At 39.4% G+C, this 24,843-nt stretch overlaps 1 protein-coding gene and 1 long non-coding RNA gene across 6 annotated transcripts; one reads left to right on the forward strand and one right to left on the reverse strand.

Moving 5' to 3' along the window:
* The first annotated feature begins 334 nt into the window (after positions 1–334).
* On the forward strand, positions 335–1,554 carry LOC118406247. Its single transcript, XR_004830010.1, has 3 exons — positions 335–417; positions 573–648; positions 1,162–1,554. It is a non-coding gene; the product is annotated as an uncharacterized LOC118406247 (long non-coding RNA).
* A 254-nt stretch (positions 1,555–1,808) lies between these two features.
* LOC118406227 lies at positions 1,809–22,975 on the reverse strand. Of its 5 annotated transcripts, none has more exons than XM_035806144.1 (9): positions 22,811–22,975; positions 15,298–15,502; positions 12,701–12,880; positions 12,045–12,181; positions 11,194–11,434; positions 8,944–9,189; positions 7,434–7,604; positions 5,014–5,186; positions 1,809–4,392 (listed from the first exon to the last, which is right to left on the reverse strand). In XM_035806144.1, the coding sequence occupies exons 1-9, from the start codon at positions 22,958–22,960 to the stop codon at positions 4,282–4,284; spliced, it is 1,614 nt and encodes a 537-aa protein (XP_035662037.1). In that variant the 5' UTR covers positions 22,961–22,975; the 3' UTR covers positions 1,809–4,281. The 5 variants fall into 5 exon arrangements, with proteins under 5 accessions (XP_035662037.1, XP_035662036.1, XP_035662035.1 ...); XM_035806143.1 differs by having other exon boundaries at positions 7,437–7,604; positions 15,298–15,505; XM_035806142.1 differs by having other exon boundaries at positions 15,298–15,505.
* Between the last annotated feature and the right edge of the window lie 1,868 nt (positions 22,976–24,843).

Below are 24,843 nucleotides of genomic sequence, written 5' to 3' on the forward strand. Positions count from 1 at the left end.
GCGAAGTCTTGTCACAAGTTTACCTTAGAATTGTTACAAAACATATTCCTGCATCTAGTAGTGCTGCTATTGGCTATATTTTTCGTGCAATTTGGGGGAAAATCCGGTTTACCGGGTTCTCTCACTTCCTCGGCCAGCCTAACAGGTGGCATGTACCCGCCCGTATTTCGGCATTGGTGGGTACAGGCCCCGTGAAGTATTGGTAGATGTTACGTCAGAATTCGCACAGAAAAAAATGTTCTTACCCACATTTTTACCAAAATTGTCAAGAAAATATCCGGGAACAATGTAGCGTAACTTATAAATATTCTGACACCTGTTGCTCACTTCTCACTTCCAGCTCAGCAGCACCACCTGGCTCAGCAGAAACAAACTGCAGAACAAGACGGACAGAAGACGAACAGGCATTTATACCAGGTAAGCTTATGCCTTTCCTCCACATCTAAAAGCTCTTCTTAAAACAAGTCATGTGCAATTTCCATTGGTTTAAAAATGCTTGCAGTCTTTTCGTCTAGTGACAATTGAAACATGAATGGCTTTCGGTGTTGATTATGTTTCCCACAAACCAATAGAACACTGCAGGAGGGATGACATCAAACCCTGCTGCCCGGCTGTTGAAGAAGAGCTTTTTCTGATGACCGATAGCAGGTATTCTGATACTTCTGTCCTTCATAAAGTACTTTCTTCTGCCTCCATATGATCCTCAATAGATTGCAATTTTCATTTACCTCCATACCCATACTCATGTGCTTAAGCCAATACACCTGTAGCACTTGTCTTAAGAATGCATTATTATTGTTGCAAACATGTAATGTAAACAATGTTTTCTGTATATGTTGATCGCCATGTAAACTTAACAATGTGCAATGCATCATGCTACTTCATATGAATAATGTGACACATTGTAGTGGTATTAAGTTGGATTTAATTATGTAAAAGTCTCTACAAGTATCTACAATTAGGTAGCCTAGTTGTTCTCAGGTGATTACACACCTGATTCACCAGCATTGTTACTGCAGTCTTTCTGAAACAGATTTACAATGTAAATACAGTTTTTCTACCTTGCACCATGAAAAACATCTGTGGAAATGGTTTGCATTTGCCGTATGAAGGTGTTTGTTTTATCTTTCTCTCCCTTCTCTCATTCTCTCTCTTCTTCAGAACATCTGCCCAACAGTTTTACTCAGTTTCTATGCTGCTTGAAGGAAGAAAGAAAGGAAGGAAGGTAGTATCATGATGTCAGAGAGAACACAAATAGGATCTGTATGTAGATATCCTTTTTTGATGATGATACTGAATTACTAAGGGTGGGGGGTATTTGGGGAACTTGAGCCAAACTCTACTTTGGTTCGGCTCTCTAAATGAGTTAAATGTAGGGAACATTTTGGAAAGAGTGTGCCTTGTGACAAAGATCTTACAGAAGGTCTTTGCACAAAATAACTGGGTTCCAGGGATAAAATTGCTAAAACATTCATCTTACAGTTCATAAGGAGAATATCAAGAAGAGGATGGACAAGAAGAACAACACTGAAGTTCAAAAGTAAATCATGTTACTATGTATTCTAACCATGTACAGTCAGTATGTCTCAGTGATAAAACTGTATGCAATATATCTAGAAATAAGTAAAGAAGCAAAACTTTGTACCAGTGTTCTGAATGTAACCCACCCATCTTGTAAGGAGACGATGGAACACTGATTGAAAAGTGCTTCATCTAGTTTGTAATTGAAACAGAAATTCCATGTTGGACTGTACCAAATGTTATTTCTAAGCGGGGGTGTGACGACCAGAACAATTATCAAATAATAATAACAATACAATGTTTATTGGTTTTGCTGTTCAGCACACACATGCTACAGATATTATCTCTAAGATGTTTGGTAGTCAATGATATTCATAACACATACATAGACTATTACTATTTCTGTCAGCAGGTAAAACGCCCTCCAAAATATTTGAAAATGTCTGCTAATCTCCAAGCAGATGTTTGGGAGGCTAAAGTGAGATTGGGACATCACAACATAACGAAGAGCCAAAAGCTAATGGGATTTTGTACAGTTATTGCCTCAGCATATCCCATTTTAGATTGCAATGACAATTACAAACCATTGAATCATACTGTCTTATTGGATTATACTGTCTTTATGATATTAAGACAGTATAAATCAATGTTTTATAATTGTGCTACTGAAATCTAAAATCATCACAAAGTTTAATACAATTCAATTGAATAGAAAAAAAGATTTATTTTTATCATAAATGCCATAAACAGTGGCCTACAGGCCAATTTGAGCTTTTCATAAATAAACAAAGCTCCAGACAAACAAACAAGGAAAGTCACTTGATGTTCCATGTTTTTATTTTTATTACAACTGAATGTATAATATGAATAGAGCCACCAGTGACTTACAATCCTCTATGAAGGTTCACCAAATACAGATAAATGATCAGTGCAAGGCACTTTTCATTAATGTTTCACAATTTTTCGTCAGTGTCTTGAGAAACTCAAATCTATGGTTTAAATGTTGAGAAACTCCAAAACTAACTCTCCTTTTTGCACCAACCACTTGTTTGCTTTGAATGAGCCTTCACATATCTTTAACTTTTCTATACAGAATTTGAACTTCCTCCTGACATAGAAACAGAGCAATAGAAAATAATTTTAGTTATACATTAACCTTTTTCTTGATAATAAAATGTCTTAAATTGCCATCTGCAATGTAAAAATTATGAAAATTATTAAACATTGTCATACAAATTAGGCTTGGCCTTGGACAGGACATTAAATGGAGGTCCCATGAAGCTACAATCATAATACAATTGGAGGAAGGGGAAACATTGTTAAAACTATTTACAAATTGCCTCAAATAAATTCATGGCAAATTCTACAATACAATTAAGTAGTCATAACACTGTTGAAATTATTTATACCACATTGAAATAAACATGGCTTTTTTCTCCACATTATTGAGAGTACATAATAAATGTTTTTTGTAGTAAGTGAAAAGAAGAATCTGATGTAGACTGCTGTTTCCTACACAAATTATTAAGATCTGACAGCAAGTGAAAAATGCTGCAAAAAAACATGTCTGGCTCCATAGAAATGACAAAAATGTGGGTTAGCACACGTAAAATATGAACTTTTCGTGCCTACCAGGCAATGCAGGAAAATATTGTTTCTTCCACAGAGTTTTTATCATTTACCAATTTTGAATAGAGGCCATAATTGATCTAATTGATTTAATTGTTTCCACTGCCAATTCAAAATACCAGGAAAACATCCATGTCCCTACAACATCAAAACAAAACTCACAGTGAAATTTCATGTAAACAGCAATTTAAAATAATCTCCATCTCACCATTTTCTAATTAAAAGTTTTTAATGTGCCATTGATTTTTCATATAATTTCTTGTACTTACAATCTTAGTTAGATCTGTAATGTACAATTTTGTTATTGAATCCTCTTGGATCTGTCTACATTAGAAAATATTATTATTGTAAATAACGTTATATATAAATACAAATATGTTAAATATGTCAACTAATGTTCTGCCAAGAAATTGTCCAAGATACTAAAAAAAAAATAATGTACGATGTCATGTATATGGCACCAGTTCAGACGTATAATATAACACCTATTGTATCACGTTTGTTCTACATGCATATTGATAAAAATTATAATCAAATGTATTATGAAGTTTTAGACAACAACAATACTTTCATTGTACATTGTACAAACTAGAAGATTTAGTAGTTTTTAATACTTGTTCTCTCTGTGCATTATACATATTTCCAGAATTTATCATACTTAGTATGCATTGAAAATAGTAATTGACAGCTTATTATTTTGAGTAATATTGGAACAAAAGATTCTTGTGCACAAAGTTATTTGAATGAACAAATAAATCAAAATTGAATAATAAGATCTACAACTACAATAGTTGACAACAGTGCATAAACTCCACAATGCTAAGTAAATAAATTAAATTATTCAAACTATTGTCACATGTCTTTGGATAGGTTGTCTGATCTCAAAAAAGCAGTGCATGTGCTTTAAGTTTTTCTGTCAAAGTTCCCAATGGTTCGTTTTAAAATTTGTACTTTGAATATTAATTGTTGTCAATTTTGGTTGTTTGATTAAGGCATGTTCTGGGAATAAAAACATGATTGCTAGTTGGATAATCATAATAGTAGAGGAATTGGTAAAATTGGATGGAGAAATTTTAATTTTGCCAGAAGTGGTAGGCTGTGCTGGTTGTTGGCTGTCCAGGTATGACTGTTTCATTGTTTTAGCTTCTGGCAAATGTAGGGACGGTCACACAGGCAGTGTGCATCATTCCACTTTCCTCTTGTTGACGCTTGGCGACCAAAAAGCCAGTTAGGTTCAGGTTGCTACAAGCAAGAAACCATTAATTTTGAAATCACTACTACTTAAATGTGAAAGTTAAAATAACACGCACAATAACCTGAAGTAGAAATATTCTGAAGAATGTGTGCATTTTTTTTTACATAAATCATGAATATACTGTGTGTATGACATGCAAAATGGCCACTTTAATCACCATTAGAATTCCATTTCTGATAACGTGTGATACACATTGATACATGCACATGTCATGTAACTGCACTCTTGGAAAGACAAATTTATAATCTACAATGTAGTTTTCAGCTAAACAGGTGGAGAAGATCTTATAACATATTGTTGATTTTTTGTGAGAAATTAGTGAGAAACATATTTCAAAATTTGGCATTTTCAAAGTTTAGAAGCATATTGAAATGAACTTTATGCTAATTTCTGACATCAAATTGGCCAAAGCATAATGTTTGAGCCTCTCTATACTGTTACAAACAAGCTTCAGGATATTATCTGGAAAATAATATTTTACTAAGCGCCTAGGGGTGGGTAACAGTTGGCTTGTACTAGTATTTAAAAAAATGAGTGGTTTTGATACTTTACGCTTGTTATACATTTTGCCATTGGAACTGATTCACTGAAAGCAAAGAAACACCCACCTTGGAGTACATAGAAACACATTCCTCTCTCCCATCATTATGATAGAGTTTCGAGGTTACCCTCTTATTGTTAGGCTCACCAGGCTTCCAATTGCTGTATGTGAAATGTGTACCATCTCTCCACTTCCATACAGATCCACTTTTACGAAGTCCAATCCAGACCGCGTCAGGGGCTGAAAAAAATGCAATAAGAAAGGGTCTGTTTATTTGGTTGACATTCAAATAAATTTTGAAATATATCTTGGTGTTTTTAAGCTTGCCATTTTCACAGTCAATGGAACCTAGAGTCCATTCCAAGACACCATGCGGATGTTTGTTGCCATTGTTTAGAATTGATTTTAAAAGTTTTGTTTATTATACATGTATGTCTAGGACATTTGATACTTCAGAAATATTTTTAACGCTGTTTTAACTTTATAAATATTTCCCTGGTCCTGTAAAACTTTGGAAATATTCATGGTGTGGAATTGGATACTTCTAATGGTTTCTTAATAATGATAACAGCATTCTACCATTATTTACCATTTTCTACCATTTTCTACACAAATGTACCATTTTTACCTTCACCAAGAAGGTTATATTTTGGGTAGCGTTTGTTTGTATGTATGTATGTATGTAGAAGACCAGAATAACTCAAGAACGCCTGGATGGATTGCATTGATATTCGGTATGTGAGTAAGTCTTGGTGAGACCTGGAAACGATTAGATTTTGGGCCCCCTAGCAACCTGTTATGGTACTGCAGCAGAACTTCCTGGTTTGATATCTCAAGTTCTGAACATGCTATGGCCATGATTTTTTAGTGGTAGACAGCTCTTGATGCCGAGAGTAAGTGGTGTATGTTTGGGCCCCCTAGCGGCTTGTTTTGGAACTGCAGGGCAGGTTTAGTGTCAGACTTTAAAAGGGAATAACTCAAAAAGGGGTTAACGAATTGTTATCATTTTTGGTATGTAGATAGCTTAAGCGATGCTTCATATAATGACATATTAATTATGCAAATTTGTATCTAATTTGCATAATCAATTATGAAATTTTATGAACATGCTCAGTTCCAGTATGGGACCATTGCAACATGTGACACCTGTAACTGAGAAGGAGAAGAATACTTATTGATATATATTATGCAAAATAAGTACCTAATTTGCATAATTAATGAGAAAATGCTACAATTTTATTGTCGTAAATGACAGTAACTTCTTACTTGTAGCATTTGGAAGTTATGTACGGGTGAACATCGTTGAACATTAATTATGCAAATGAGGGTCTCATTTGCATAAATTATCAGAAAATGCGATAAAAGCCTTCTTTCTTAACATAGATTGTGTACGTCTGGTGTGTGGTAGAGGAGATAATCAACTGATACAATTTATGTAAATAAGAACCTTATTTGCATAATCAATGATAAACAATTAAAGCAGCAGTTGTAAAGAAAGGTAGGATTATTTGGCGAAGGTATGGGGTCGTGGAACTCTAGTTTGTAAATGGTTCAGTGGGCTGGGAAGATAGCAATTCACACATCCTTGCAAAGTATGGTTGGGTGCCATGCAACAATGGCCCACCACCAGTGCCCTGCAGTAAAATCTAAAAATATACAGATGCAACAATAGGGCTTACTTTTATGGGGGCAATAAACTAATTTTACCATTTGACAAAGTTTACAAATATTTGTAAATATTTGTAAATGTGAAATAATCACACAGAGCTTTCACAATTATTCTAAATAAAGATATTTTCGTACAGTCACTTTCAAAATGTTTCTAAAATATTCAAATTCAAATAGAGGAGTATTTTCTAAGTGAATTTTTTGAAAAGAATTTAATCATTTTGGCTCAGATATTCTTTTATTCAAAATAATTCAGACTTATTATATATATCGCCTAAAAACCCTCATGGTGTCTTGGAATGGACTCTAGTTCATGTATTATGGTACCTGTCCATGAATTTCCAAGTATATTCAGCCCTTTTAACTGTCATGAAGATAACCTGACCTGACGTTTTCGAATAAAGCTACAAAATTTAGGTTATGATGAGAATGTGATATTAATTTAAGTAGCTTTCCTTGGATAATAATCACCTTTAAGCATCTGTGATCCTTTGCATTTTTGCATGTCTATTAGTAACAATATTTTCCTGTAATTTAATTTGATAGCTTTATATTTTGTGAGGATCACAAGAGTCCATTATTCCATATGGATTAAATTTCTTGGAGGGTTGTATTTTGTTTGTTAATGGCAAACCACCTTTAAGTAACACCAGTTTTGTATAGAAAAAAACAACAACAAGCTGTTTAATGTGCGTAGACAGGACTGCCTTAGATGAATGGAAAGGAGCTCTTTTCAGTAAGTCTGGTGGGATCTTAAACATGGTTGATCATCAAATGAAAATCATCACCCTTTTTCATGAAGGTAAGAAAAACCCTTACTACTTTTCCTGATGAGACCTGCAATGAAGTTGTTTTCCCCAGGACCTTTGATGGTAGCAAGACTGGCACCATGTTGGATACATTGTGAGTCTGCTGTATACCAGCTGACTTGGTCACTCACAAACTTGTAGCAGTAGCTGTTAGATTCAGTCCATCCACTTTCGCATTGGGCTGTAACATTGACAACAAAAGAAGAATTAGGTTTTGACTTTATGTGCTAAATGATAATGACATAACTTACAATGTTACTTAGTATCTTTCCTTTCATACTGCATTATCAAAAGCTCAATTTGTTATCCGTTCCAACACTCCAGTGTCCAAGCATTTACATTGGACTGTCAACAGTAGGCATAGAGCATTAAGTACTGTAAATGTATTTAAGTTCGTGGGGATTTAATTTCGTGGTAGCGGGAAAAAGGACCATTCACTGTGGGTTTGTGGCAGCACCATGCACTGTAGTCTCTTACTGATATGGCGCGAACATAAATCCACCAAGAAAATTTCTGCATTTACAGTAATCAACATGCAAACCTGATGAATGAAAAACTCAGTTTTGCTTTTTACATAGTTGGTCAATGTTCATTTTTCAAAATTGGTAAGCTTTTCCTCAAAATCTTAGAATGAAAGAAAGATTTCATGTATTGGCAACTGTGGTCCGACAACAAGTTTTGCAGCCATTGTTGTTCTAAGGCACAGTGCACCGCATATACTTTGGGAACGAGTAGTACTGAGTAGTAGTAGTTAATCCATTATTTGATCATACTGCTGCTGGGATCTCTGACACAGCAGTCGAATAGTCTTCACACTGTGCTTCCATGTGGCTCTGTCTAGTGGGCCAACCCGTTAGATCGCACGCCGTGATCAAGTCGATGTCCCTCCTAACACACTCCATCTAACGAGTCCACCTCGTAATGGGTCAGAGATCACGGATATTTCAACCTGACAGGATTCACTCTAGTCATATCCTCATAAACAGAGATAAACGTGTATGGCATCATTTTCGTGTCAAAATTTCGTATTGAAAAAGGTACCTTAAAGAAGCGAAAATAGACGTAAATACGTCTACGCTGCTTTGAACAAAACGTCGTTTCGGTGGGCTTGAAGGGGCCTTTTGAACGATGCCCATACGTCCCCTTTGCATAGCTTTACAATTTCCGTGTCAAAATAACGTTCTGGAAAAGGGTACCTTAAACAAGCGAAAATACGTGTACGATGCTTCAACACGGACGTTACGTAACGATAGCGTGCCACGATTTCCTGCAATATCGCATATCATAGCAACATTGAACCAAATATGTATGCTGTAACGTTACACGTCATACGGAACGTACATCCCCTTCTCACTCCAACATCGTTATGCCCCACTTGATCAAGTCAACGTTACCATAAGCGACGTCTGGCGTACCATCAGGTACTGCGTACGTGTCACTTGAAATTGAAGCATCGTCACATATTCAAGACCCTTCCACCCCCCAATTCCAAACCTAAAGGTTACATAATCAGACCTTACCACAGACTGGTACATGTACGTCACAGTACTCCCATCTGGTGCTGGGATCCGTGGTATAGCACCAAACCCCGGCGTCGCCGCCCGGATTCCGGCAGTAGTTCTCCTCCAGTCCGGATGATGGGTAATCAGCAGTTGTATAGTCGTGGTCATGAGGATACTGACTGTCCCAGCGCTGACACGTCCTGCCTGTTTCGGTCACGGCGACTGTTCCTCGGTAGGAAACCCCATTTCCAACCTGGCAATCTCCTGGTTTATGTGATTTAAAAAAAAAGCAGTATATGATACACGCTGGCTTACTTTTGAAGTGGAGTATAAGCTAGTCTAGGATGGGAGGATATAGTTGATGACAGGCCTGGGGTAATAACGCATAGCTTTATGTGCTACCGTGTGGTGATTGCGTTGTATCGTTACGCTTTATCGCCTCCTCACAGAATCTGTGGAGACAGAAAAACAGAACAAAATTGAACTTAATTTGTTCTGAAATAAGTATCGTCCATGAGGCCCCTTTCGTCCTACCAAAACGACATGTTTGTTTGTGTTATAATGAAAGCATCTTTTTCAAACGAAATTACAAAATTTTGACGCAGAAATTATGCACATGCCATAATCGAAATTGTTTTACGTATACGATATCATCTCGGGGATAAAGATATCACCATACTCCGTAGTACGCAGCAAAATTCACTTTGCTAAGATATCGTTATAAGACGTACCTTAAAGTATCGTAATTATGTTTAACGAAATTCTGACGATATTTCTTTTGCTTACAGTATTGTTCTGGCATGTACATTCTATTTCTCAATATCGTATCACGAAACGTGCACTATGACTTCTGCATGTTTAAGATTTCACGGTGGTGGGCGGTGCTTATTTCTCTGCCTCATTTTCCCACAGAATTTGATGAAGCTCTCTTTATGGCCCTTTATCTATTCATCTGATTTTCCCTTGAGGACATTTACCCATCCACTTGTCATCTTTGAAAGACCTTCCCCTACACCAGAAATAGCAGAATGATACCTGCACACGTGACGCGTGGCACTTACCCGCGTCCTTGTTTGGGCAACTTAAAAGGCATGTGGTAGAGAGTTGTCAATCACGTCGCCCTGTCATGTGCCAGACCTTGACTTTGACTTAGTTTTAATCGCAACAGGTACAATGTGCTAAACGTTTTATGTCATTGTTTTATCCGCACTCCAAATCACCTAGCTTCCGCCACCTTTTCCAAGTGGGGCTATCGCTACAATATCGCAACGTCCCTGTTGAAACATCGTACACGTATTTTCGCTCGTTTAAGGTACCCTTTTCCAAAACGTTATTTTGACACGGAAATTGTAAAACAGTGCAAAGGGGTAATTTGGGCATCTTTCAAAAGGCCCCTTCAGGCCTACCGAAACAACGTTTTGTTCAAAGCATCGTAGACGTATTTACGTCTCTTTTTCGCTTCTTTAAGATACCTTTTTCAATACAAAATTTGCAACCAAGTAGGCCAGCTCGCACGCTGCAATAGACGTATCGTCTTATCATGCCTATCGTCTAAGCTTGCGATGTGGCGCTTACGATAGACGCTTATAAGGCGCTATCATATACATATGTGGTAGACGTCTTTTCGTTACTTTAACGCACGTTTTGTGATATGATATTCAGACATAGAATGTACATGCCAGAACGATACCATTTAAAAACATCGTGTGAATTGCGATATCCTATACCTGATGACGATAGTTTAAGGTACGTCTTATAACGATAACTTAGCAACGTGCGTCTTGCTGAGTATATCGATATTTTTAGTTCGAGACGATATCGTAAACGTAAAATTACGTATATCGTAGACGTATTTACGCTAGTTTAAGGTACATTTTTAGATACGATATTTTGACACGGAAATGATGCCATAAAACGTGATCTTTGGCCACACCATTTGGGACTACTTCACCAAGTGGTCTCCCAGGTTCAATCCTACATCGGGCATCTTGGTTGGGGCTGCACCTGTCTTTTGGAAGGGACAAAAACTGGGGTACCCTGTTTGAGGAGGTGCCTCAATCACGTTATCAAAGGACTATCAACCCCTCCCTGTAATATTGTAGTTTGTACCCTGCTACTGAAACAGTGAATTTAGCTTGTATTGCTAGCAGCTCAATGTGCCACCTGAAGGGTATGAATGACCCCATAAGACAGTTGACAGTTAAATGCACTGAATCACTTATTGTGCAGGAACAAAGTTTTCAATGAGCTCTGTACAACAATGCTTACGTGTACTTGTTACAGTTGTTGATGGAGGAGTAGGTTCTTTCATCTTTGGCAGAGACAAGAAGGGGTTTGAGATGCTTTCTTCCACAGGCACAGTCATCAATGGAGAAATGGAAATCTCAGTGGCCAAGTTGATCAGGGCCGAGCTGTTTTTCTGACAGAAACTCCATGACACTGGAACGCGGGAATTTGCTAGGTTAACCCGGTCCTTAGTGCCATCTTGATTCGGTGAATTGTGTGTTCCCTGGAAACAAGTTTGCAGCTTTTAATTAAGATACAAACAAAAATTAAAAGGATTTGGTGATAAAAATCAAAAAGAATTGGTGGTCATTGCCCGAGATGAATCTTTCTGGAAATCTGCATTCTCAGGTGGGTGGGTGGGTGGGTACGGAGTACTAGTATAAGTACGTTTTTTCTTATCGGACAGGTCCGGAAGAAACTGACCTGAAAAAATTTGGTGGACCGGATATTAGACCGATTGGAAAATTGATTATATGATCAGGCATTCACACGTTTTGGGGCTTACCGGTCGAAGAAAATAAAAGAACGAGTACAGTCTATAGTCATTTCTACCAAGTTTTACAGTCAATCGTACTGAGGCAGTTACATTTTTTGTAGCCTTGTAGGATTTTATAACGCCAGTGGGAGTCGCATACTCCACAAAACAGATTTCTTTGTAGCTAAATGGACCATTATTTTACTACAATGTATCATCCATTCACAAGACCTGATCCTCAGAGGACCTGAACCAAACTGGACCTGAATTTTCTGTACTAGTACCCTCCCCTAGTCTTGATAAATGAAAACTATGAACAGATCAGAAGACAATGATTTTTATTGACCAGTTGACTTACCTTACTACCAGGTTTGATGTAAGCAAACAAGACCACTGCAATGACGACTGTCGCTACCACCATGAGCACACAGCAAAGAATTGTAAGCCAGCAAGCCCATCCAGATTTTGCCTTGTTCCACATTTCTGCAGCACGCTCTGAGATTCAATACAAAACACACATCAATTTTTTGACAAAAATTGACAAGCAACTGGATATGATTTTGGAAACAGTCAGACGTTTCAGATGGCATCCATTCATATCAAATGGAAACTCATCTGTGTTGGTAGAAATAGTTACAAAGTTGAGCTTAAAAGTTTGCTCCAATACAAATTAAGCACTCACCATGAACAAATGTACAATTTTTGTTAGGGCATATACAAATATATGTACTTTTGAAAATTTGCAACAAACAGATGCAGCTACTTTGCTTTTTGAAAAATAAGAACATTCATGTATTATTCATTATCCCTTTGATTAGTCCTTATCTTTACCACAGACTGTTTTGCAATTTGAAGATATTTTCAACCTTCTCATCCATATGGTTCTTTAAAAGATCTGCATGAGAATCAACAAATTAAGTCGGTGTGGCCGAGTAAACTTTCAGCTCTCTCAAAATTATCTACGTTTCTCTTGTTCTTCATCTCTATCATTCTCCCCTAGTTTGTAATTCTCACCTGAGCATGACTTTTCCATGTGGTTTTGCATGTCAGGTTTGGGTGGTTGTCCACTGGAGCTATCACCTTGCGGCCCATCTTTAAAGTCCACATCTTCGTGCGTTTGGTCCACATGTTTTGGGTCCATGTCTTCATATTCATTTTCTAGGCACTGCGTCCTAGTATTATTCGATGTCATTTCTGCAAAGAAATGCCCAGTTGTTGTAATAAGCATTGAATAGAAATGATACCAAATATCACTATAGTGTATTCAAATACCTTTCAAATACTTCTTTATTGTCAGCATTTCCAAAAGTGCTCCTGCAAGAAGACAGCCTTATTGGAAATATTTTGTAAATGCATAACATACTTGTTTTTCCTTTTCCTTTCACTTTTTTCTCACTCTCTTTTTTAACAGAAAACCAATTGCAATGAGGCCAGTACTAATATGCCCCCTGTGATATCAAAATTAACACTTTTAAGTATGCAATATCATAAACTGTACCAGACTAATTTCAAACCATATTTGTAAACCAAACAACCACACAGATGTTGTAATTATTCTATGAGTCTAACAGTATCACTATGACTGATTAATCTGAAAGTTACCACAGTGAAAAATTGGCTATTTCAAAATACTGTCATTGCTCAATTCCATCCTATCTTAAGAGGTTGCAGAAAGAACAAGAGTTCGGAGACCTCATACCTCCATGAAATATTCTGATTATGCAAATGACTTTCACATTAGCATAATTTATGCTTGCTTATGTACACCTTTAACTAATGTACACAGGTCACAGTGTTGACAGACCAATCATTTACTACACGTACTAAGAAAAAGATTAGGACACTTTCAAATTAATTATGCAAATTAGGGACTTATTTGCATAATGGACCGATCCCGAAGCCCCGCCCCCTGTTCGATCATGTTCTATTTCGAACACCTCCGTCAAAAACAGCGCTTGTCGGACAGAACTGGCCGCCGCCGCTGTTTAGCTGATAATAACGACTGACTTCGCTTTAGCACTTTTGACCCTGAAATCCTCTCAGACCGGGCCGAAAAAGATGCGCTGACTTCTTTGTTGCAGGCAACATCCACTGGGCATATTCGTTTGAGGAGGGGGCTGATAAAGTTGAAGTAAGGGCATTATAATTTCAATCAAAGCAAAAGCGGGAGGCACCGCATATCATTACCTTGTTGGTGGGCATGAGTGTCCGGTTTCTGACATACGGTCGATGCACGTGAAAACCAGGGTACATCTATTTGTGACTGGGTTTCTACTGCGTTTGTTGCATGCATAACAGCTGCATTAAATGTTCATGATAAAAGCGAAATCAAGAAGAGAGCAGCTCAGGTACTCGTGGAGAGGGAGCTTGCACTACGCACCAACTAATGCAACACTTCTACAAGGTCTGCCAGTGCAGAGTTCCATATCTTATACAACCCCTGCTCTACGAGTGCATCCTGCCCACCATCAATGTAATGATATGCAATGGCTCTCGCTGCCACAATACCTATACTCGGTGGGTGTAGCCTTTGACAAACTTTAAGAATAGCATAGCATTTTTCTTTGGCCATTCCTGTTCAGGTGGGGCTATTTTTGATGGAGGTGCTCGAAATAGAATAGGGGGTTCCATCTTGTTCTATTTGTTCGATATGACGTTCGATCAGGATTGGTCCATTAGTATCTGCTTAACTTCCGCCTGCCACAAACTACATATGTAACATGTATTTGAGTGATATATTGGAAAACACTGTAAATATACATTTTCCTCATTAAGTATGCAAATGAAGTCCAAATTTGCATAATTTTGATTTCATTATGTACATCTCTGCCACATGTACCTGCATACCAAATATCATGGAAATCCATCATTCCTATGTTCCGTTATGCTTCTTGGAAGATTTTGACAAAAATGCTCCTGCAGTTCCAGAACAAGCTGCTAGGGGGCCCAAACATACACCACTTCTTCCTTACATCAAAAGCTACCTGCCACCAAGAAATCAAGACCATAGCATGTCCAGATAAAAAGATACAAAAAATTGAAGTTCTGCTGCAGTACCAAGGTCACACACCAGGGGGCCCAAAATTGACCTTGACCTTCGTCTTCCCAACCCCTACCCACATACCAAATATCATTGTAGTCCTTTGAGAGGTTCTCAAGTTATGATCTCCACAAATATGCGGACACACAGACACACACACAGACACACCAAAAACTATACCTCCATTTTTTCATGGAGGTAATAATAGGTATAATCTTAAACAACATGGAATTTGGCAAGCTGAAAAGGTGCAGGTTAAATGGTCTGGTGATCTGTCCATCTTTAAACTATGATTATGCAACATTAATGAATAATCCATTGTAGTCTACTCAACAATAGCATGAAATTGTTTCAACTTAAAATCTTCAAAGCACGAAAAAAACATGCAAACATATCAATATACATTAAGTACCTTCACCTCCCTCTTTTTTTTTTAATTGAAAATGCAACATTATGGACAAAGACGAACTAGTAGACATATTGAGGACGCACTTAGTACCATAATATATCACAGCACCACAACAAAGATGATTTTAGAATGGATGGTAGTATATAATAAAGGTGAACCTACTTCCTTCTATGCGACCATCTCCGCTTGTCCTCTCCAGTTTGTAGTCCTCATTCAAGCATGACTCTTCTTTCTGTAAAGGCCACATCACAAGACGCTTAGGAAGGGGTCGAGGTGTTGCAGCATGTTCCGAATCCTTCCCACCATCAAACTTACGGTCCACGTCTTCATACTGGTGGTCCGCTTCTCTGCACGCCATTTCTGTGGACTGCTTTTGGTAATTAAAAATAAGAACATTTAATACAGTTTAATGATTAATTTTTATACATCAAATTTCCTTTAGGCACTGGTGTACCTAACGCAAAATTTCGTGCCATCATTGTGCAGAATTTAAACATTAACAAACCTGCCAAATTAAAACTGAGTTTTGAGTAGAAAAATTGAAGTGAACCCAATATCAAGGCAAATTTCAAAACTATGAATAAGTAATTAAAAAACAATACACTTCAATTTCCAAACTTTGCTGTTTACTATAGTGTACTGTTGCCTTAAATACATTAAACCTCACACTAATGCCGAGTAATGGTATATGGTATGCATTCAGTATTTCAAGCCCTGCACATTCAAAAGAAAAAATGCCAAGCTTGTGCACATAACACTAAGGCTCGTTGTGATAATATTATTTGTATCAAAGTTTTATAGAAACTATGACCAAATTAGGATATTAAGTCTTATTCTCTACACCTATTTTGTACTTTGTGTAACAGTCGCTGCCATACTTTGTACCATGTACAAATGTCGAGCAATAAAGTTCTATCTGTATGACTGTGTTACTGTATGTGGCTCAGTGTACAGTTTTAAAAGATACTTTTGGCGTTTTGGAGTACCCTACGGTTCATACTAACTTTTATGATCTTGAGAGTTCTATGTAAATGAAATTTCTATGTAAAACATTGCTTTCTGTATTGTTTTAATAATGAGGAACATTTGTACTAGTAGTAAGACAAGTTTTTTAGGCTTAAACTATTGGCCAAATACTTGAACCAAATAATGTCGGCAAAAATTTAGACAACAGAAGTATATATACAATATCATCACTTGGCCAAAATTGCCCGGGGTGGACCGAATTGAAATCAAACAGCTTGAGTCCAAAAGAAAAGGCACGTAGCTACGGGCCCCACCCAAAAGTGAAAAAAGAAACAGCCAATTAACGTACTTGGCAGGGCACGTTTGCCAATGTCACCAAGACAGAAAAAAGCCTAATTACAGTGTTTGTAACCATGGATCAACAACAAGAACAAGTGTAATATATACCTTATGGATTCTGACAACCAACACTTCAGCTTGGCCAACACGTTTACAGTCCTGCCTGCAAGAGACAATCAAAGTGATTGAACAAAATTTCTCCACCTTTCCTTCACCTTTCTGCAGATATTGATTATATGATTAATGTACATGTACATGAGTTCCCAGAATTACAGTGAAAACAACTTTAAACACTTTCAACTTTACCAGACTAATTGCAGGCTAGGACGTGACAAAAAATCAGTTTACCCTGATATTCAAGGCTTAGAGTTAGAGTTCTAACATGAGCCAGCTTGGGTATTTGCAGAAATATTTTCCAAATTGAAGGTGAAATTTTGGATAACATGCAGTATTGCAGATAATCCCATTCATGTATTTTTTACTTATTGACAAGATGCTTCTGTCAATAAGCTTTTTCAAAGGATGTTTCCATGAACGTTTTTTTTTCAAATATTGAGTGATGATTATGTACTAATATTTGTATTGATATTGTGATTGATGTACGCCCCTACAAGACTAACGTTACCGAATACGGCCAACAATTTTAAAAAAAACACAGTAAAACGACAAAACCATTTGGAAGAACAAAAATAACATATTTTCACACTTTCAATCTGATCTGCATTGAAAGAGGGTCATATTAGATATGAAAACAAGGAAAACATTAAGAGAAAGCAGCAAGTATGAGTTTGAGGGTGGGGGAGATACCGACATTATTTGTAAATTGTTGGGTTGGGTAAGGGAGATCACTGCTGTCTGCGTTTCCACGTTGGTGTAGATGAATCAGTTGAGACTCAACCATCAGTTAGAAGGAACTATAACAAAGGCCAGTATGCTAAGGCTGGAAAGCTACTTGAGGACATTGATTGGCAAGAGGAAATGGAAGACTTGGCTATACAGGAAGCGTGGGACGTATTCAGTGCCAAAATCAACGACATAATAGAAGACTGCATCCCCATATCCAAACCCAACCTCAAAGCAAATAAACTTTACATGAATAAGCGAGCTATGAAGGCAAGAGACCGCAAGAGAAAAGCTTGGGCCAAATTCAAGAAAACTGGGAAGTCACAAGACTATGCAAAGTATGCAAAGGAGAGAAACTCTCTATGAAGTGTAACAAGAGAGCTTTGCAGCAGTTTTGAACACAGAGTGGTTAAAGATATTAAAGAAAACCCGAAGGCTTTCTGGAGGTACGTCTCTAGTAGACTGCACACAAGACCACTGGAAGAATAGCTGGCAACATAATGTGGTAATAGCTAAAAGTGGATCTGAATAAAGTCAAAGTCAAAGGTGCACTGGTCAGGGAAGATGGCACGGTAGCTGAGACTGACGAAGAGAAGGCAGAGGTCCTGAATGACTTTTTCGCCAGTGTCTTTACAGCTGAGGACGTGACACATATTCCCAACATTAGCAGCATTCCTGGCACTATGACAGTAGAAGTCATACACATCACTGAGGACATGGTGCTGAAGAAGCTGCAAGAGTTAAACCCTACGAAGTCGTCAGGCCCTGACAACATTCACCCTCGACTCTTGAAGGAATTGGCATACCACCTGGCAGCACCCTTAACTACTCTGTTTGGGAAGTCGCTGGAAACTGCAAAGTAACACCAGAGGAGTGGAAGCAGGCACACGTGACGCCTATCCACAAGAAGGGAAGCAAGAGTACTCCAGGGAACTACAGACCAGTGAGTCTGACGTCTGTAGTGGGGAAGTCAATGGAGTCAATTGTCTGGGACACACTAGTAGACCACATGATGCGAAACAACTTCTTCACGGATGCCCAACACGGGTTCGTACCTGGTAGGTCATGCATGACACAACTTTTAGTTGTGATGGAGGAGTGGACCAGGTCACTCCAGGAGGGTGAGCCCTTAGATGTGATTTACTTAGATTTCCGGAAAGCTTTTGACACAGTCCCACACATGAGACTTCTCCAGAAACTTGAGTGGTACGGAATAGGGGGTCGACTTAGAGACCGGATAGCGGACTTTCTAGCAGGAAGAAAGCAAAGGGTGGTGGTCAACGGTAAATTCTCATCTTGGCAAGAGGTTAAGAGCGGCATTCCACAGGGAAGTGTGTTAGGTCCGATCCTCTTCGTGATCAACATAAACGACTTGCCGGAGGTAGTAACCTGTGCTGTAAAGACTTTCGCAGACGACAGCAAGCTGTACAACAGGGTAAAACTAATCTCCAAGCAGATCTTGCTGTGGCAAATGGGAAAGAGTGTAGCCGGCAGAGGAGTTATTGGCCACAGCGGAGGCAAATAATCCTCCTCTGCCGGCTAACTCCTTCCCCAGCTTATGTTACTTTCTTATGCCACAGAGGAATCTGCTTGGAGATTAGGGTAAAACACCGCAGCGGTCAAGAGTCCCTGCAGCAGGACCTGGAAGCAGCAGGGGTGTGGTCTGAGAAGTGGCAACTTCATTTCAATGTCGGAAAATGCAAGGCCCTACACCTAGGAAAGTCCAACCCTAGAACCACGTACGTCCTAGGAGCACAGAACATAGAGGAAACAACGGAAGAAAAGGACCTGGGGGTTCTGGTGGACAACCAACTGTCTTTCCATGCACATACAGCCAAAGCATCAAACAAGGGGAACCAGATGCTAGGTCTCATCAACAGAACATTTTACAACTTAGACTCACAGACGGTCCCTACCCTTTTTAAGACCATGGTAAGGCCGCATCTGGAGTAGGGTAACATCATTTGGGGGCCCCACTTCATCCTGGACCAGATTAGGATTGAGAAAGAACAGAGAAGGGCAACAAAGCTAGTGAAGGACTTGAGAGACCTCCCGTACAGCGAGCGACTTATTAAGCGACTTCGACTTCCATCTTTACCGTACAGACGACAGCGGGGGGATATGATCCAGGTCTACAAGTTCTTAACAGGCAAGGAGAGAGTTCAGGGAGACACCTTTTTTGAGAGGGCGGATAACACAACAACAAGAGGACACAGTCTAAAACTGAAGATTCCCCTCGCTAAGTCGAGGTTGAGAGCCCAGGCTTTTAGCACAAGAGTAGTAAAGAACTGGAACTCCCTGCCAGAGAAAGTGGTGAGCAGTAACACAGCGAACCAATTCAAAAACCAACTAGTCCAATCCTCCCTCGACTGAAGATGGTATGCAGGTATGCAGGTAAACAAACACACGTGTGGTTCAGCTATGGGAGGGGGGCATCCAGTTTCAAAACATCGCTCATTTAATCATCATAGTAGTAAAATCATTCTTTATTCATAGTAAAGAAAGGTACACGGAGCCCAGGACACGATGGTCATTATTGACCAAACATGCAGGGGGGACAAAGGACATAACATAGATAGTATTGCACAATGTGGGTATTGCTTATCATTACTTTAAAAAAACAAACATTATATTTAGTTTAGTTCGGTTTTCATATTTCTGAATTTGATCTAAAATCACAACATTTCAATCATCAATATTGTCCATACAGATGCTCTACATTTCTCAGCCTTGTGGGTTTCTACAATAGCGTTTCTGACTCCCAATACGGTTCGTGGCGTGAGTTCCAGATAGCATATGACGATAACATCGCAATGCGGCTTATATCAGTAAACAGAGTCTTCGGTGGTTTGGCTTTAACTATTTTGAACAGTGTTCTAAGCCTGGTCTTGTTCTCTGGCGTGACGAGTCCCCTTGATCCGACTTCAAAGCAGGTTAGTGTAGCGGAAATGCCAGCAGTTTCTAAATCTGCTGCTAGGGTGCTGTATTTGTTGACCTTTCGGTCATGACTTGTTTTGATGTTCTTTTCAAAGGGTACAGTCAGTTCATGGATGTGGAGGGTCTTCTGTTCTGGTAAATATATGATCAGGTCTGGTTTCTGGGTAGTGGGTATTGTATGGACCGGGATGGTACCTCCGTTAGTTGTGTAACCTTGTATGTCCGCATAGATGGTGGCGTTGGTCCGAGAGGTGTCAATGGACTCTATGATGGTGTCCGTTATGTGCTTCAATACCGAGTTGTGTCGGAATGTGTACCGTCCTTGTTGGAGAGCGACACCGCAGTGGTTCAGAACGTGGTGGAGTGTTTCCCGGTTGCCACACAGTTTACATTTGTCAGTGTTACGTTTTCCCCAGGTGGTCAGGTTACAGAGTGTGGGGAGGGCGTCGATGGAGGCACGCACAGCGAAACTGAGGATGCCCCTCGGCAGGTTGTACATAGCGGACCGCCATGTCAGGTCGCATTTTTCTTCCTCAAGCAGTTGTAGCATCTGCCCTTGCTGTAGAAGGTTTTCCTGATGTTTACTCCAGACGTCATGACGCATATCTGTGACTTGTTGTTTGACATGTTTACGTATTGATGTCCATTCTGAGTCCTTTGCTGCATGGATGGCTTGCTGGTGGATGGTGTGACACTTTCCAATACCCCATTTCTGCATTTTCCTAGTCCATTGCGATTCGCGATCCAGTTTGGCTTGTAAAGCGTGTTTTACCTTCTCATCTGCTTTGAGGACTGACCTACTGTAGGCCAGAGCGTGGGCTTCTAGGTACAGGTCTGAGATGCTTTTGAAGTTGAGACCCCTTGTGTTGTACAGAATTGCATTTGTTGCACTAGGTTGCATTCTGAGCCATGTTTTGATCACCTTTGTGTGGATAGAATCAAGCTTTTGTAGCTGGGTGTCTGTCAGGTCGTGCACCATCAGCATGTACCTCCAAGATGGGAAGGCGTACTCCATGTAAACCCTGAGTTTGTATTCGTTCCTTATCGCTGATTTGTTTATGTTTTCAACAGTCGTTTCTATTGTCTTTGCTAGGATGTCATAGGTCTCTTTTGTTTTACTCAGGAAGGTGATGTAGCCACCTAGGAATTTCTCCGGTGCATCTTTGGTCGTTTTGACAGGGTCCCCATCTATCATGAAGCTGATGTCCGATGGCTTCCCGCTCACTATAGACATAGACTTACACTTGCGTGGTTTTAGCTTTAGGTTCATTGACTTTGTGTTGGAGGAAATTTGAGTAATTAGTTTCTGATGCTGTCGTTTGTTTGTGGTTATGAGGCAAAAGTCGTCTGCGAAAGGCAGTGTAACATAATGCTTGTCATTGAGGTTGTAGCCGTGTTGCTGCTCTACTCCCTTGAGATGCTGTAGGATAGGCTGGAACACCGTTAGGAAGATGATGGGTGACAAGTTGTCTCCTTGGAACACTCCTCTTCCGAACGGGAACGGATCACTTTCCCAGCCTGGACCCTTCACTTTCCCTTTCAGGCGAGAATACAGGTTTTTAATGTACGTGGTGATAATTGGCGGGAAGCCGTTTCTCTCCATCTGGTAGTAGATCAGTTCGTGTTCCACGGAACCAAAGGCATCCGCGAGGTCAAACCATGTAATGTGGACTGTACGGCGGTTTTTCTTGGCATGTGCTAAGATCTCCCGCATAACTTGGACATGCTCCACACAGCCGTTGATTCCGGTCAGGAATGCCTTTTGTGTTTCTGGGTCTATCAGGTCATTGCAAGTCATGTACTTTGCCCATCGTTCCGAGAGTATTTGGTGGAAAATCTTGGAGACGCAGGAAGTAAGGCAGATCATTCGAAAGTTTTCGGCAGCTTCTGGACTACCATCCTTGTGTATAAGTGACACGTTACCAGATGACCATGATGTCGGTGGGTCTCCGGACTCAAGCAGTTTGGAGAACAGTGTACTAAGGAACAGGTGACAAGCTGGCAGGTGCTTGAGGTGGCCATACATGATCCCGTCCGGGCCAGGTGCAGATGTAGCGCATCGTTTGGATAAGACTGCCTTAATGTCTTTCGGCCTGACAGGTGACATGTCAAAAGAGTTCGCAGGTAGTTGTTCCTCCACCGGCAAATGAGGAAACCAGAGCAGTTTGTTGAAGTCAACACGGGTTGGGTGTGAGTATTTGTTTTTGTAGTACTCATTTGCATAATAAACAGAGAATGCCGGTTTTACTGGGGGGATATCGAGCTGTCCTTTTGCACATTTACCGGCAAACTTCCAAAAGTTCTTATGATATTCTTTCTCTTGGTGTGCTGCCGATTTTGTAGTTTCCTTTCGTTTCTGTTGTCGCTTCATAAAGGAGTATGTTTTAATTGCATCTCTGAAAGCCTTTCGATCCTCAGGTGTTGCGTCAGCTCTGAATGCCTTCTTACGTAGCTTGTTTTTCAGGCGTTTTACTTGTGCGAGAGACTGTGGTTCGTGGCTTATATAGCCTTCTGAGTGACTTTCTCCTACAGACACAGGGGCACCCAAAACGATCACAAATGCATCGGAAAAGAATCTGACGGAACTTACCGTCCAAACCGGGTGCAAAACGTCTTCCGAAGCGACGAATCTTGTGGTAAACACCCAGATATTTCTGCTGACGGCCGCCATGTTTTTTGGAACTCCCGCCCCGCGGTGCATGCTGGGTGCCACCTGTCCTTGGTGCTGATCACTCTTCATGGTGATAGCCGGAGGAGCATAACTTGCTCTATTTAAAGATATGTATTTTTACCTCCATGAAATGCCATGGAGGTTATATTTTCTGTTGTGTTTGTCTGTCTGTGTACAAGATTACTCAAGGACGGCTGGATGGATTGGTTTCATACTTGTTGTGTTGGTGGTGGGGTGTGATGAAAGCTCGAATTGATGAGATTTTGGGTGCCTTATCTGTCGTTATAATCGATGTAATAATATCAGAAATCACCCCTATATCTGCGATATATTGGAACAGGCATCGTGCTTTAAGTGTTTGTTAATGAGCTTATCTCCAAGCAGATAGTGAGGTGATTTGTATGACAGCTGTTTGGGGAACCCCGAGCTTTTTGAATATGGTAATTAGTTTTATTTATGTCTGCTTAGGATATCTGTAACAGTTGCCTCCTTAGAGCAGTTGTTTGCCCATTCCGGTCAATTTGAATATTTTCAGTTGTATTTGTATGTTTGTGTACAAGATAAGTTAAGAAAGGCTGGATGGATTGGTTTCATACTTAGTGTGAAAGCTGAAAGTGATTAGATGTTGTGTTCTGCCTTGCATTACATTGAAGTTGTGTTAGTATGTACTTGGTTATATTGTATATATATTATCTGTATGTGTTTGGTAATTCCTTATCTGAACAGTTGATGTCCTGATGTTGATGGCAACTGTTTGAAATATTTGCAACAGTTGGCACCTTAGAGCAGCTTTTTGCCCATCCCGACATTTTAGAACATCTGTTTTGGGAAAGCCGGACAATTTTGATTGTGATAGTAAATTGCATGTATGTACTTGTGCGTTTGGGGACACAGTGTGTTATATTTCGTTTATGCTGTTAGATGTTATGTGGTGCGCCTTGCGTCACGCGGAAGTTTCGTTAGTATGTAATCGGATTTATTTCATATCTATTATGTGGATGTGTTAGGTAATCCCTTATCCGAACAGTTGATGCGTATAGCAACTGGTTAGGGTAATGTAACAGTTGACTCATTAGAGCAACTGTTTGCCGATGCTGGACGATTTGAATATGATAAATAACTTTGTATTTAGCCACTTGTGCCTTTGGGGACCTGGTGTGTTATACTTCGTTTGCGCTGTTAGATTTTGTGCTCCGCGTGGCGTTATGCTGATGTTGTGTTGGTAAGTACTCGCATTATTATATATCTGGCATCAACTTGTCCCCGTATCCTACATGTAGGTATTGGTTGATGGATATTTCATGTCGTTTTGGTTGTGTTGATGATGTGTTTGTATCCTGTATTACTCTCAAATACAACCGACCATCAACATACAAAACATCCACAAAAAGCAATAAATATTTCATGGAGGTATGAGGTCCCCGAACTCTAGTTGTACACGTTGTGCATGTTGATTTGATGATATGGATGACATCCTCTGGAAACTTCAAAACTGTTGTAAGCGTGCGAATAAAATGTTATGATCCCCAAAAGCTTGTCTTTTTTATGAAATGTATGCGGTAAGGACAAATAAACCCTAACGTTACCTCCTTGTTACGTACAGCGGAATTTCCTGTGTCAACGATAAGACTGTATTCCCCTGCCCTTGGTGCTGAACATTGTAATAGCCGGAAGAGCATAACGTGCTCTCTTTAAAGATATTTTTTTTCGTATCTGAGCGATGAAAACATAAAGCAAAGTCGCCATTTTTGTATATCATAACGTGAATCTGCATAGCTATATTCACAAGGTATGAATGTGCTGTTGCTGTGTCGTGATAACGTCTTCATTAGAATATACGCACTTCCCACCGCCGCTTGAGTTTTCTGTCATTTTGTCCAGGTTCTGAAAACCTCAACTCTCATAATTCTGATCGACATTAAAAGAAGAGAGATCTATGAAAATACTGGAAG

The sequence above is a fragment of the Branchiostoma floridae genome, chromosome 18 (genome assembly GCF_000003815.2).
Source record: "Branchiostoma floridae strain S238N-H82 chromosome 18, Bfl_VNyyK, whole genome shotgun sequence".
Classification (NCBI taxonomy): Eukaryota; Metazoa; Chordata; class Leptocardii; order Amphioxiformes; family Branchiostomatidae; genus Branchiostoma; species Branchiostoma floridae.

Coding starts and splice junctions, on each gene's coding strand:
- LOC118406227 (XM_035806142.1), bottom strand. CDS start 22,960: ATGAAGAGTGATCAGCACCAAGGACAGGTGGCACCCAGCATGCACCGC. Junction 15,506..22,810: donor TTTTGCACCCGGTTTGGACG/GTAAGTTCCGTC, acceptor AATTACCAAAAG/CAGTCCACAGAAATGGCGTG. Junction 7,605..8,943: donor CGTACATGTACCAGTCTGTG/GTAAGGTCTGAT, acceptor TCAATGTTACAG/CCCAATGCGAAAGTGGATGG.